This window comes from Trachypithecus francoisi, unplaced genomic scaffold (assembly GCF_009764315.1).
Source record: "Trachypithecus francoisi isolate TF-2019V2 unplaced genomic scaffold, Tfra_2.0 Lachesis_group2, whole genome shotgun sequence".
NCBI lineage: Eukaryota > Metazoa > Chordata > Mammalia > Primates > Cercopithecidae > Trachypithecus > Trachypithecus francoisi.
In genome coordinates this window covers 162,766,340-162,780,362 of record NW_022681465.1, presented here as the reverse complement: position 1 = coordinate 162,780,362, position 14,023 = coordinate 162,766,340, and the positions used below count along the sequence as shown (strand labels likewise).

General features: G+C 33.8%; 1 protein-coding gene across 1 annotated transcript in view; it reads left to right on the top strand.

Annotated features, from left to right (window-relative positions):
- Positions 1-14,023, top strand: part of ADAMTS19 (ADAM metallopeptidase with thrombospondin type 1 motif 19) — a 269,639-nt gene that overhangs the window by 39,773 nt on the left and 215,843 nt on the right. Inside the window, exon 3 of the mRNA XM_033181355.1 lies at positions 10,584-10,749. Coding sequence (XP_033037246.1) covers positions 10,584-10,749 — 166 coding nt within the window. The remainder of the gene's footprint in view (positions 1-10,583; positions 10,750-14,023) is intronic.

The window sequence follows — 14,023 nt, the reverse complement described above, 5'->3', positions numbered from 1 at the left end:
TTTTCATTTTGAAAAATGAAAGCTTTATAGGAGCAATCCTGTTTTTTCTGGTACTAAGTATTATAGCTATATTACTTATTCTTTATTTTTTACTTTTTGAAATATGTTTTGCTGTGACATATACACATGGGACACAAACATATGTTGCTATAAATGATAATTAGAAGTGTATACCTTTGTGAACATAAAGTACATTTGTTGAGTTTCTCCCACATGTCTTCCAGAATTACAGCACTGGTTTATGGCATCGCTTCACCTGGGACACCATCTTTTCCCAATTTAAGTTTGTTTTCATATGGTGGGCTCCTTCTTTCACTTTAGTTATTGCTTCAAATGCCATCTCCTTAGTTACTGAGCTACCCTTTCTGACTTCTCTAGCATTCACTCTTTTTTTTTTTTGGATCTTTCTTTGTTTCTTTAATACTGCTTTTTACAATTTATAATTTCTTAAGTGTATTTTTCTGAATACCTGATTTTTGTCTGTCGTTCCCTCATCATCCCCACTAAATATACAAAGTCCATGAAGACAGGGGTTCGTTCTGTTTTCATCTTTGAATCCTCAATTACTTGCACACTGCTGCATGGCAGGTATTCAATAGGTATATTTGTAATGAACATTAAATAATCATCAGGAAGTTACATTGGAACATAATAGATTGGGGCTAGACTGGCAAACAACTAAAAAGTAGATTTTAAAATAAATTTGCTTCCTATTTTTAACATGTTATTTGCATATTTAAATAATTAATAGATAACCCAAAATAATAATTACAAATTATTAAATGTAACAAGAGTTTACAGTGAGGTAAATGGATACAAGAAAGCATATGAAAATAGCTTCTCTTGATATTGAGCAAAAATTAGAATATACAATGAGAAATGAGGTAACTATCAGAACAAGAGCAACAACAACTAAAGCAGTCATTTTGGATATCTAAATGTGAGGATGGAGTACTCATTTTCCACTTGACCAGTCTTCACCACTTGCTTTTTACTTCTTCACCATAGAGGCCAAAGAGTAGCTTCCATTTATTCTCATACTTGTGATGTTGTATATGATAGAGTTGAAAAGGCACATTTTGAACCTTTTAAAATCTATATCTCTATTAAATATCAAAGAAAAACATAGAAAAGGCCAGCAGTTTACAAGAAAATGAAGAACAGCCATATAATTTTCATTTGTAGGAGTGAACTTGTTCCTGTGTAATTATGTAAGTAAAATATGACTGTGTTGAAAGATATACCACAAGAAGCCCTCATGAAGCACATCATGATAAAATTTGTGAGCAGTGTCCAAGAAAATGTAGATGGTTTAAAAAAACAAAGAGGACTTTCATCAGGGATTGTTTTTGAATATGAATCAAGTAAGTGAACCTGCTATGGAATGCCCCTGGGTTTCTTTCTGATAACCATTTCACATTCCCACTTCCCATACATGAAGTCTCTTCTCTGAGGTCCCCTCATTTAACAGGCATTTCTACATCACTCTGTAACCCATTCCTAGTACTTGGCACTACTTGAATTCATATTATACATGTATAGCTTTTCATTAAGTAAATAAGACTCAAGGGTCATAATAAAACTCTTGCCTGCCCCTCCTAGTTTTATCTCTGTTGTTTATTTGTGGGTTCTGAGAAGACTTCTGGTAAATTTAGTCACACAATTCTCTATAATCTTTCAAATATTTATTCTATAATCCGCAAACTGTCAAAATTCACATAAAGTTAAAGTGAATCAGCCACATGCCGTCTGCATTCAGGCTTTCTTAGAAGAAATTACATGCAGTGAAAAAGGGAGAATGAAGTCAGAGTCCTTGTTATTTCTCCACATATGGCTTTCAATCCTCCTATTCAGTGTGCTGGGCTTTCTCTGGCTCTGTAGCATTGGAACTGTTAATGGACACCCAGAAGGAGGGGCAGGTTCTTAGGTGACGGATAGCATTTTGGGATATTATTGCTGAGCTCCACATTTGCCAAGTGCTTTAAATGGACAGTCTTTCATTGGCCACATTTGTGGCTTCTTGGGAGACTCTTTTCTTCAGAGATGCTCCTCAGTCTGTGGGGATCTCACTCTTGTCATATGAGGTGGGTGAATTCATCTTCTTAGGTGGTCACTTGCAACGCCTGCCTTAGACTTTGGGTGTCTGTTAACAGGGATACTTTCTGGCTATATTTTCATTTTTTTTATTGCAAATTAGAACACAGACAGAAATAAGATTATAAGTAATCAACACAAAGCTTAACCACAGATTATGAAGCAAATACAGATCTTTTTGACCTAGCTGGAGAAATGGTGCATCATTTTCTTTCCTAGAGTGTAAGCTGATGATGGTCCTTGACCACTTTGTTCACTACTGTTCCCTGAGCTCTAACTGTAAAAAGGTGATACTAATAAACATTTATTGAATAAAGAGTTGGATGAAAAAATAAGTAATAAAATTATGATATATTTAGAGGATAAACTATTATTTGGCAATTAAAAAACACACAAAGATAACATAATGCTGTTGAGAAACAAACTTTTCTTAAATGGGACAAAGTAGAATATGAAATTCTAATATATATCTATGCCTGTGTATACACACAAACGTATGCCCACACACAGATACATATACAATACAAATATATATGTGTATTTAATTTAACTAGAAGTATATACATACATTCATATGTAATTATCCTATATGATAGGATTTAGAAGAATTTTTTAAACCAGATTTTTAAGTGTTCCACTATGTTTAAATTCTGGTTTTATGATCAGAAAAGATTGTAGGAAAGAAAATAGAAAAGATACTTAAAAGAAAGGAAGAGGAAAAACAAAAACCTTGAAATATTTTACCAAATCTGCCATGGGAGAACTGTTGGGGCATCCACCGCTGAAGGAGGTCTGGAGGTGAAACCTCAGTCCACTTAGAAAGCCAGTGTGCCTTTGCCAGCCAAGAAGTCTGATCACATACAACAGTCAGCTCAAGATAAAGTTCAGAACCTTAATGTAGTATTTTTGTCTTCGGCTTTCGGAGGGATGGGGCCCTGGCCTGGTAATTGATATCAAATTTTGGATATCTACCATCTGTGAGGTGTTATGCTTGACGTTCAAATTCTTAGTGTAAAATTTTTTTAAGATGAGGATTTTTTTGAAATAACACTCATATGGCAGGCCTACCCTTTTGTAGAAAGCTTCACAAAGGCAGTATGTGTTTGAAACCAGACAGCCTTTCATTTGAATCTTGTCTTCACCACATACTGATTTGTGATCTTAGGACATAATAAATCTTTTTGAAATTCACTTTTTTTTCAATTATAAAATTGATGAAATTAGCATGTGTCCAAGGCTCTATTTATAGATTAAATGAAATAATGCGTATAAAATGCCTTGTAAACAGGCCTATTATTATATTATTGTTTGCTTATAAATAGTTTTAAATAGGCTTGAAAAAGAGTAAAGGTCCATATAATTTTTAGCTTGGGTAACTAAAAAAAGGTAGAGCCATAAACAGATATACAAACTTTGAGAGGTGGCACTACTTTTGAAAGAATAATGATACGACTGAAGTGAAACAAGGGAAGTGAGAGAGGAGGGTTAATCTTGACTATGAGTGAGGGGGTTAGGGAATCATCTCCATAAAGGAGGTTATAAAACCATTGAGTGTGATAGATGCAGAAAACAATTGCTGATCAAAAGCCAACCTTGGAATGAGGAACATGACCTATTTAAGGGAACAGAAATAGTCTCTAGAGACAAAAAGGACCAGTGCAGTGGTAATTCAAGGAGGAGAAAAGTGGGCAAGGATCAAATGCTGCAGAGAGGGGAATAAAAAAGGAAATTGTGGGCAACCTCAGAACAATTTCTGAAGTTTGGGGATTTGGGAGGGGGAACTAGAATGTAAGTAAAAATTTAAGTAGAGTGTAGGTAGCAAGCAAAGATAGCGTGATGTATCAAAACCAAAAATTAGCATGGAAACTGGGAAGCCTACACTCTAGCCCTGACATTCACATTAACTCTCCGTATAATTTTAGGCAAGCCATGCAATATTTCTAAGGATTGATTTTCTTTATTTTAAAACTCCTGTAATGCTCAGATGATTTCTAACTTTCCTTCTATCATTGGAGTTTTATGATTCTCTTTGGAGTCCTTTGGTTAGGAAAGAAAATGGAATGAGGTTAACAATGTGATCATCTGAAAAGTTTTCCTAAAGATACTACTTGGGCACACAAGGAAGCCAACACTGGAAATGCCCAGTGGAAGAAATAAAATTCTAATTTCCCTCTATGAAATCACAGGTGGAGTGAGTACCTGCTCTTCAGAGCAGGGATGGATACAGTTTCCGTTATCTCAAGAAGGAAGACTACATTGAGTTAACAGCAACATTCCTTGAGCATCTGTTATGTATTAGACCTTATGTATTGAAGGCATGAAGATGAGCACTATTCCAAAGCCTCAAGTAGCTCATGGTCTAATCAGAAAGACATGAAACTATAACCACAGTAGACATATTAGTGCAACAACAGAAAATGTCTGGTGTAGAATTAGATAAGGAAGGCAGTGGTTACTCTGGAGAAAAGATAGGGTCTGCTTGATTTTGAAGGATTGATAGCTCTTCACAGACCCAATGGCATTCTGGAAAGAGAAGGCACTATGTGCAATATGCCAAGAGGTAATCATGCAACTAAAGGTTATTTTGAAATATGTTTGTTCACACAGTAAAAGTTTGTCTGTTATTGTTATATATGAAGTTTGAGTAGTAAAAGTAAAATTGGAGAGGGAGATGATACAATTCTCATAGCCTTATAGGCCTCATACATCTTCATGAAGGATTTTATCTTTCTGAACATACTGTGGAAGCATTGAAAGGATCATCAGGAAGAGTGTTTTAAGATGATAAGACAATAGGATAGATGAGGTGTCAGAAGTGTAGTTTTATACAGATTTATATGTAGATATAGAATACACAAATGCATGAAAAATCACTCCCATTTACAGTAATACTGAAATGATATTTTATTTGAATATAGCATAAGGAAAACATATGACATTGTAATTTATGCCAAGCCCTATGTCAGGCTTACATTTGAAACTATATAATGCTTTATAATGAAATATATTAATACACTATAACCTTATGAGAAAATACTTAAGAAAATAAAGCCAACGTGGGTGCAGAGGCTCACACCTGTGTTCCCAGTATTTTGGGAGGCTGAGGTGGGCGGATCACCTGAGGTCAGGAGTTCAAGACCAGCCTGGCCAACATGGAGAAACTCCATCTCTACTAAAAATATGTTATCCTAACTACCAGGAAGGCTGAGGCAGGAGAATCACTTGAACCCAGGAGGGGGAGGTTGTAGTGAGCCAAGATCATGTCATTGTGCTCCAGCCTGGGTGACAGAGTGACACTCCATCTCAAAAAAAAAAAAAAAAAAAAAAGGAAAATGAAGCCAAACTTACATAGAAGTTCAGATCATGTACTGCATCAGACATTTGTCTAAAATGTTTTTACAAGCATATACTGATTCCAAAGCCTTTAAGCAACTTCTGTTACCACTGTTTACAACCGAAACACTTCGACTTCTTCTAGTGTCTCACTAATTCTCAGATGTACCATATATTGGGACAATAGACTTACATCCTAAGATATTTCATATTCAAGACATTGGCTTTCCTTGTCCCATCAAGAACATTGTCATATTTTTTAATTATATGAGTTTATTTTATTTTCTGACTATATCTTCCCATTTCTCTGCTCAAACCAGACATCTTCCAACTGTTGCCTAGACTCTCCATCCTCTTTGCCCCCACTCATAATGCCTCCTCTATAAGGAGCATCCTTGCACTTGTCTTATGCAAATCCTGCTGTCCCTCAGTACCTTTCTCAGATCCTGAATTTATAATGATCTATACCTTTCACATGTCCATCAACACTTAGGACATTTAGTTATGATATGCTATATATTTTTAAATTATTTTAAATGACAAAAATTACAAATACATCACAAATGCACATATTTTTGGTGCAAAATATTTTGATATATGCATACACTGTGCAAAGATTAAATCAATTAATGTGTCTGTTATCTCACATACTTATCAGGTTTTTGTGATGACTACATTTAAAAACTACTCTCTTGACAATTTTCAAATATATAATGCATTGTTTTTAATTACAATCACCATGTTTTGCAGTAAGTCTCTTGAACTTGTTCCTCTTGTCTAACTGAAATTTTGGATCCTTTGACCAACATCTTCCCAAACTCCCTTTCTCTCCTGCTGACCACCATTCTACTCTCTGCTTCTATCAGTCTGACTTTTGTAGATTTTACATGTAAGTGAGATAGTGCAGTATTTGTCTTTCTGTAGTTGGCTTATTCTACTTAATATAATGCCCTTCACATTCATCCATGTTGTCACAAATGACAGGATTTTCTTTAAGTCTGAGTAGTATTCCGTCTACACGCACACACACCATTTTTTAATCCATTCATCTGTTAATGGACACTTAGGTTGATTCCACATCTTGACTATTGTTAATAGTGGTGCAATAAACATGAGGGTGCAGATCTCTCTTTGACATACTGATTTCATTTCCTTTGAATGTATACCCAGAAGTGGAATTGCTGGATCATATTTTTTAAAAATAGGATTTTATCATGACTCTTGCAATGTTAAGTATCTAATGAATGCTCAATACGTATTTGTTCAACTCAGCCTCAAAAAATACCTTAAGCCAGTTCACTGAAACTTTAGCTAAAAATCAGAGATTCTGGAACATGAAGAAAATTGCAAGAAAGGAGCATGGAAGAATGAAGATAAAACTTCAGATAATTGTAGCAGTACTTCGGTTATGTCAGTGATTTGGAAGTGAGATAGTTGAAGTGAAATAGTCATCCCAGTAGAAGTGGGGAAAAGAATGGAGAGTATCAGATTTCTTTCTGTTCCTTCTAACTTTTTAGTTAGATCTTATATACTTTAGGATCTGTTTATTTAATAGCCCATAATTAACTTGATTTTGAATAAATGAACCATTTATAAATGATGAGGTAAAGTAACAATATATGAACATTCCTGTACGTGGTCCAAATCAGATTTTATGTTTTGAATAGAAGTTGGTGGTAGTGTCAGCACATCTACATGGAGATAAAAGTTAATGGTTATTTTAAAAAGCACAGAGCCACATAAATGGAGAAAAAGAAATTTCAACCAGTAAGAAAAGAAATGACTGGTAGCTTATTTTCACAAAAGCAATGCTAAATTGCAAAATACGGAAATTCTTACTAAATTGAGAACTCAAATAACACTAAATGACAACAGAACAGATGTAATCATATGAGAAAATGCCTATGAAGATAGAAATAAATTAGAAAACAACTGTTAAACTTAATTTTACATCCAGATATTTACATGAAATGACTCAAGTTAAAATTATTTCGAAAAATTTAAAAAGGAAAATATGAAAAACACATGTACTAGGCATTTATTTTAGATAATGCATTGTGCCATATTCATTCACATAATATTTTATTTCCTGCTAAAATTCAGAGGACAATATTTGCACTAAAGCAAAGGCTGCCTAATTGTGGATTGCCCAGCACAAAGGCACTTGTGCAGAAAGGTTAATACGGGTTCATGTTCTTTCATAGCTTGTAAAATCACAGTGCAGATAAAACAGTTTATTTTATTAATGGAAAAAGTGAGCCTTTTGCGGGGACACAGAAAACCTCAAGATTTTCTATAATTCTGCTTTAATATGAACCAGTATCTTGAATGACACATATTCATGCTAGGGCACTTTGTGTGACATAGGATAGTATTCTAGGCCCAGATAGAAAGTTCATGGTGTGACTCTTGGTGCTAAATATGCCCCAGAGTGAACTGAGTTGGAACACAGTGGTCAGACTATAAACATGTATTGAATGAATGAGTCACCACTTATAATTATTCCAACTTGTTTTTTTCCTTTTTAAAAGTAGCTTTCTTGTTTTTAAAAGTGTCTGTAGATAAAATTCTAATACAACAGAAAATGTTTTGTAATGAAGAAGCTTCCAAATCCTAACAAAACAACAATATAATTTATTTCAGATAGTAATTTACATACTAACAGGGATACAAAAATTAATAAAGTTAGATCCTTTGTACTCTGTTTTTCAGCTTATACTCAAATGTTTGGGTGCTTATATTTATTATGATTGTCCTTATTATTAAAATTAAAGTAACAGCAAACATTTATTGACTGGTTACCCATTATCAGAGCGTTACCCATGATAAGAGCATTGCTTTCTGTTCCTTCTAACTTGTTAGTTTCTCGTAGTTACACAGCTAGCAGTAAGTTATAAACCCGGTTCAGAATCTGTTCTTGGAGTCATTAAATTTTATGAGATAGTATGCAATTAAATTTTGTAAGGTTTATTGTTATAAATCTAACCATGTTTATAACGTGGTTGAAAGGATGTATTGAATCACAAATTTATGATTTTCAGAAACTGAGCATGTTTGCCTGAGCTGTGCTGAGTATCATAATTATTATTTTAATCATCAGCCTCACTGTCAATTTTATGAGCGACCTTGAAAACTTATTGACTCTCAGAATTACACTAATCCATAAGACAAGAATAACATATTTCTTTATTTTTAGCCTAGATCAATAATGTGTAGCACAACACCACCTATTCTTAATTTATGTGTAGATGTACTATCTTCATTATCCCCTACCCCCGAATATATTTGTGTGTGTGTGTGTGTGTGTGTGTGTGTGTGTGAGACAGAGAAAGAGAGAGAGAGAGTGAGACATAGGGAAACCAATAGAGGGAGACAGAGAGAGAGAGAGAGAGAAAGAGAGAGGAGGGGGACAGATCAAGGTGATAAAATTGGTATTATTTAATAATTTTATCTTTAATATTTTCTTGTTTCTCATTAAATTAAGCTCAAGGGAAAAACTGCTGGATTTGATGTGATTACCTTAAAATACAAGCTAGTTTCAGATTGAGAGAAGTAAAATATGTATGGAAAATGAAAGAACTTATTTTTAGGTATTTGAAGGCATATTAAAATTATACAAATATTTGGCCCACATATATGCCTAATATTTTAAAAGGTTCATTAGAGTTAACCTTTCTTCATTATCCCCTATCCCCGAATATATTTGTGTGCCTGTGTACGTGTGTGTGTGTGTGTGTGTGTGTGTGCGAGAGCAAGAGCAAGAGCGAGAGAGAGAGAGAGAGAGAAAGAGAGAGAGAGATTGAGACATAGGGAAACAAATATAGGGGGAGAGGGAGAGAGAGAAAGGGAGAGAGAGGAGGGGGACAGATCAAGGTGATAAAATTGCTTATTCTCATTCTTGATAATTTTTAGTGATAAAACTCATTCAATAAAATGAGATTGATTAGGATTTTAAGATTTACTCTTGGTTTACTTTATTTGGTACAGAATGAAATGAAGTAGAATATTAGCAATGGAAGATGCAATACTCTAATAATTCAAACTAAGTTTTAAAACTTTCTTCTGTACTTCCAAAGAAAACATGCATTTCTTTCAGGGTATGTGTATTTTTTAAATTTCCACTTTAGAAAATAATTATATTATTATTGTGCTACTTATATGTGGATCAAATTGAAATGAAATATACATAAAATTGACATGGATCATTCAAAACAGAATTAAGAACTTTGATATTAGCAGATTGGGTATGAGTAATACAGGTTTTAGTATATGATTTACTCAAAACTATCTGCTAAAGAGAATATAGTTGAATGTATGCTATTTATATATTAATATATATCTATATTAATTATACAGAGTTAAATACTAAAAATGGAAAAGATCAAGTCATAGCATGTTCTTTCATGTGGAACACTTTCCCAGTTATAATGTAAATTTATATTCTAAAAAAGGAAAGGAAGAAATGACTAGGCTTAGCCTCAAAATATTACAAGTATACCTACTTGTTATAAGTACTTTTTATTGATCATAACTGTATTTTACAGTTTTAACCCTCTGTCTCACAATTGAATGACTTTTAAAACATGTCACCATGTGAAATGAAACTTGTTTATGTAAGTAATGCTTCATTTTTCTCTTATTCTTCACGGGCTTTTAAAATATATAGTAGAAGACTTTAATAATATTTTATATATAATTTTGATGCCTCTTGCGTTTGTCTCTTGCATTTGTCTTAACATGTTATATGAATTACTTTATTAAATAATGACTGTCAAAAAGTTGGACTGTGTCATGTATGCAATTAAAAACTGTATTGCTCTTTTTGTACATGCTGTACGTTTAAGTGACCCCACGGGTCTCCCAAAGTGAACCTTTAACATTCCAAAATTTTTACTGTGCATCTGTTGCTGGTGTCTAGCCTCCCACCCACACAGGCTAAGACTAACTAAATGAAGTTTATGTTAGTGCAATAAAGTACATAAAGATGAAGTAATAAAATGGGAAGATAGTTACTTTACTAGTGGGGTTGCTAAGTTAGTTTCACTAGAAGACTGTATGCATGTTTGTTAACAGAAACAGAATGTATGAGTGGAAGAATCTGAAAGTATTTTTTCAAATGGTATTTCTTACATATCTTTTTGTGTTATATATTCCAGATGGGATTTATACAGCTCAATGAGGACTTCATATTTATTGAGCCACTCAATGATACAATGGCCATAACAGGTCACCCACACCGTGTATATAGGCAGAAAAGGTCCATGGAGGAAAAAGTCACAGAGAAGTCAGCTCTTCACAGTCATTACTGTGGTATCATTTCAGGTAAATGCCTTCTCCTGAAAGAGTTTAAGTAAACATTCAATGTGAGATGACTACTTAAAAAAAAAAATCTCTCTCATCTATTTACTAGCTTTACTTATTTATTTTTAATGTAGAATCTTTTGGTTAGTAACAATTAAATGTATCAATTATAGGATTATCTTTTAGTTTTTTATGAAGCATTACATTTTAACATCAAAAAGTAGAAACTCAAAAGGACTTTAGAGATTATCGTATAACATATCCTATACTTTTCTTGAATTGTAAAGTGTTCCTCATGGGATACTCTTCACTTTACTGGAATAGAAATGACACAGATAATTCCAGATACCCTGAAACTGAATACTGTGAGCTCATAGCCTTATTTTAGTCCACCTCTATGAAAGCATCATAGACATCTCTTCACTTGGACTAGAAGCATCCTCATCTTCTCTTTCTTTCTTTTTCTTTATTCTCTGTTTCCCATCTAAAATCATTTTGGAGGTTAAAATTAGTTGCAGAATAGGAAGAAGAGTAAAGATTTATACATTTGAATTTTGTTCTCAGTATTCAAATCCCTTAAGTCTGGAACTTTTCAGAGGCTATAAACATTCCCAACGATCAAATCCTCGGCTCTTTTTGTCTGCCAGTTCTTTACAGGAACAAAATGAGGGTGACTGTTTCATGTACTTTCTTACTTCCCTTAGGCAGAGATCTGCGGTGTTTGCAAGTATGGTGAAGAAAATGAATGATGTCTGTTACATAAGTAGGATCTGAAAGTCATAGCTAATATTCAGAAAAAAATTAAAAGTTTTCCTAGGAAAAATCTTTAGACATGGAATCCAGACATCTCAGGGTATTTACTGATTTAAGAAATATTTCCAGTTAGAGTCTGAGGAAATATGAATTTATTGAAAATTTTTCAGTGTAAGGACTTTAAAATTTGACTAGCAGATTTTAAGTGCCAATGTAGCTTGTATTGAGATATCAATTCTCAAATTGATTATGCTATTTGATGCTAGATTAGATATGTGCATGGTGACAATAAGTCAAATTTTAGAGACCATAGGATGTCTATATCATCAGTTGCCTAGGGTGTTCAGATTCAGAAAAATATTATATTTCTATTTAGAATATATTTTTATCTCAAATTGATCTGTTAGTTCCGTTTTCTTTTGTAAAAACTCATGATGTCATTTTGTACAGGAATCATCATCAAAAGCAGTTGAGTCTGTCTCCACGTCACAGTATTCCATGTCCACAATCAAGCCAGTTTAAATGAGACATATCCCTCTTCTCTATTACAAACACTGTAGATATAAAGAAGATAAAATCTGCCGAACAAAAGGTGTAGCATTATGAACAAGCAAAAGAAAAGCTTCTGTATTGGGAAATGATAAAAATGACAGCAATAGTTTGGATTTAGTCCATTTAAGGAGATTGCTTTGTATGAGTTATACTGAAAATCTGCACTGTGTAACTTTGATTAATTGTTAAGTTCCAGCTGTTCTAATTACTCATGTACTCTGATGACACAAAGCAGGCTTTTTATGCCATTATGCATAGAGGAAAGGTTTCGAGAAAATTCTGAATTACAGTAGGTTAATAAAGCATAAATACATAGTTCATATTTGGCAAAGTCATGCATAAAGTTTCTGATATATATATATATATTTTTGTAGGCATGATTGTTACATATAAATGTCGACCTACTTGGGCCAAGAACTTGCACGTAAGGAGTGTTAAGCTATCATCAGCTAAATGATTTACTGAGCTTACCTATTTTCAGATGCTTTTTGAAGGTTCAGAATTTTAAAAATCATTTTAAAATTAGCAATCCGTGAAATAAAATATTTATTTACTGGTACTGACACGTCCAATTGTAGCCCGTCTCTTCTTATTTCAGGCTGATATATTAACAAATTAATAACATGGTCCAAATTTTGATAATGTTGTGGTATTTGCCTCTGGAAAATGAAATTATTAAGTTTGCTTGTCTTCAGCTTGGTCTTTACACTTTCTTAATGTTTTCAAAGTTTTAGGTAGCTTATGTTTATATGTATTGCTTACATGAATTTTTTTTCCAAACAGGGATTTTCCTGTTTTAAAATGACTTTATTGTGTTATTGTACTAGAACATAATGTAAAGGAAGGGAAAGCACATGAGTTTGAGAGTCAGAGGCCTCAGGTTCAAGGTCCAGCTTTAGTCTCACTCCAGCCTAGGTAATCTTGAGCAATTACCATAACTTTTGAAACTTAGCTTTTTTGTTTGTAATGTAAGCACAACCTTACATGAATGTGTCACCTTACATGAATGTGGAGATAAATGACAGTTTCTATTCTCAAGAGGTGAACATTATTTTAACAAACTGATAAATCAGTAATTACACCATAGTGTAATAAGAACTAAAATAGACTTAGCACACAAGATCCCAAGCTCCTGAAAATGGACAATTGAGTCTCAAAGATCAAGTAAAACTTACTAAGAGTAGAGGAAGAAAAGGGAACAGAGTCCAGGCTGAGATAGTGGACTTCGGAATCAGACTGCCTGTGTTCATATCCCTATGCTACTTCTCTCTGTGTGATCTTGGGAAGCTTACTTTATCTCTCAAAATGTCCGCTTACCATATAGAAAATGGGGATAGTGATACTTGAACCTCAAGACTGTCCTCAGAATTAAGTGACATTATGTATTAAAAATGAGAAGCATGAAGTTTTTAGTGCATGTTGTTACATGTTAATGAGGCAAGAACATTTCAGGCAGAAGGAACAGCACGTGAAAAAGTATGAAGGCATGAGAAGGCATCAAGGGAGCGGAAACCAAGTTTCTGTACTTGATAAGAAATAGCCCTGGAAAAGTAGTCATGGACTAGAAACTGAAGGGACTTGTGTGCCCTGGTAAGGACTTTATCTTCAAGTGACACTATCAGTTTGTATTAACATTTTAGTATAAACACATGAGTATGTCTAAGACTCAGTAGGAAAAAAGAAGAGATTTACGGAGTTGAAGACAAAGTTTAGGCAGGATGAAGAGATCATCTATCTCCATTCTTACAGCTGACTTACCCAGGCCACTACTGAACTGGTTCCCATACTCCATCCATAAGTATTGTGGAGATTATTGTCAATCTGTGGTGGGCATTATAGAGAGCACACACTGAACACTGGTGAATAATTCTACATTTCTCTCTAACTGGAAGTGTACAGTATCAACTGTGTTGTTTTTATACATGCATTTGGATACAACATGGTCTAAAGATTTAGGAGATGAAGAATGAGCTCTGCATAGTTGTATGTA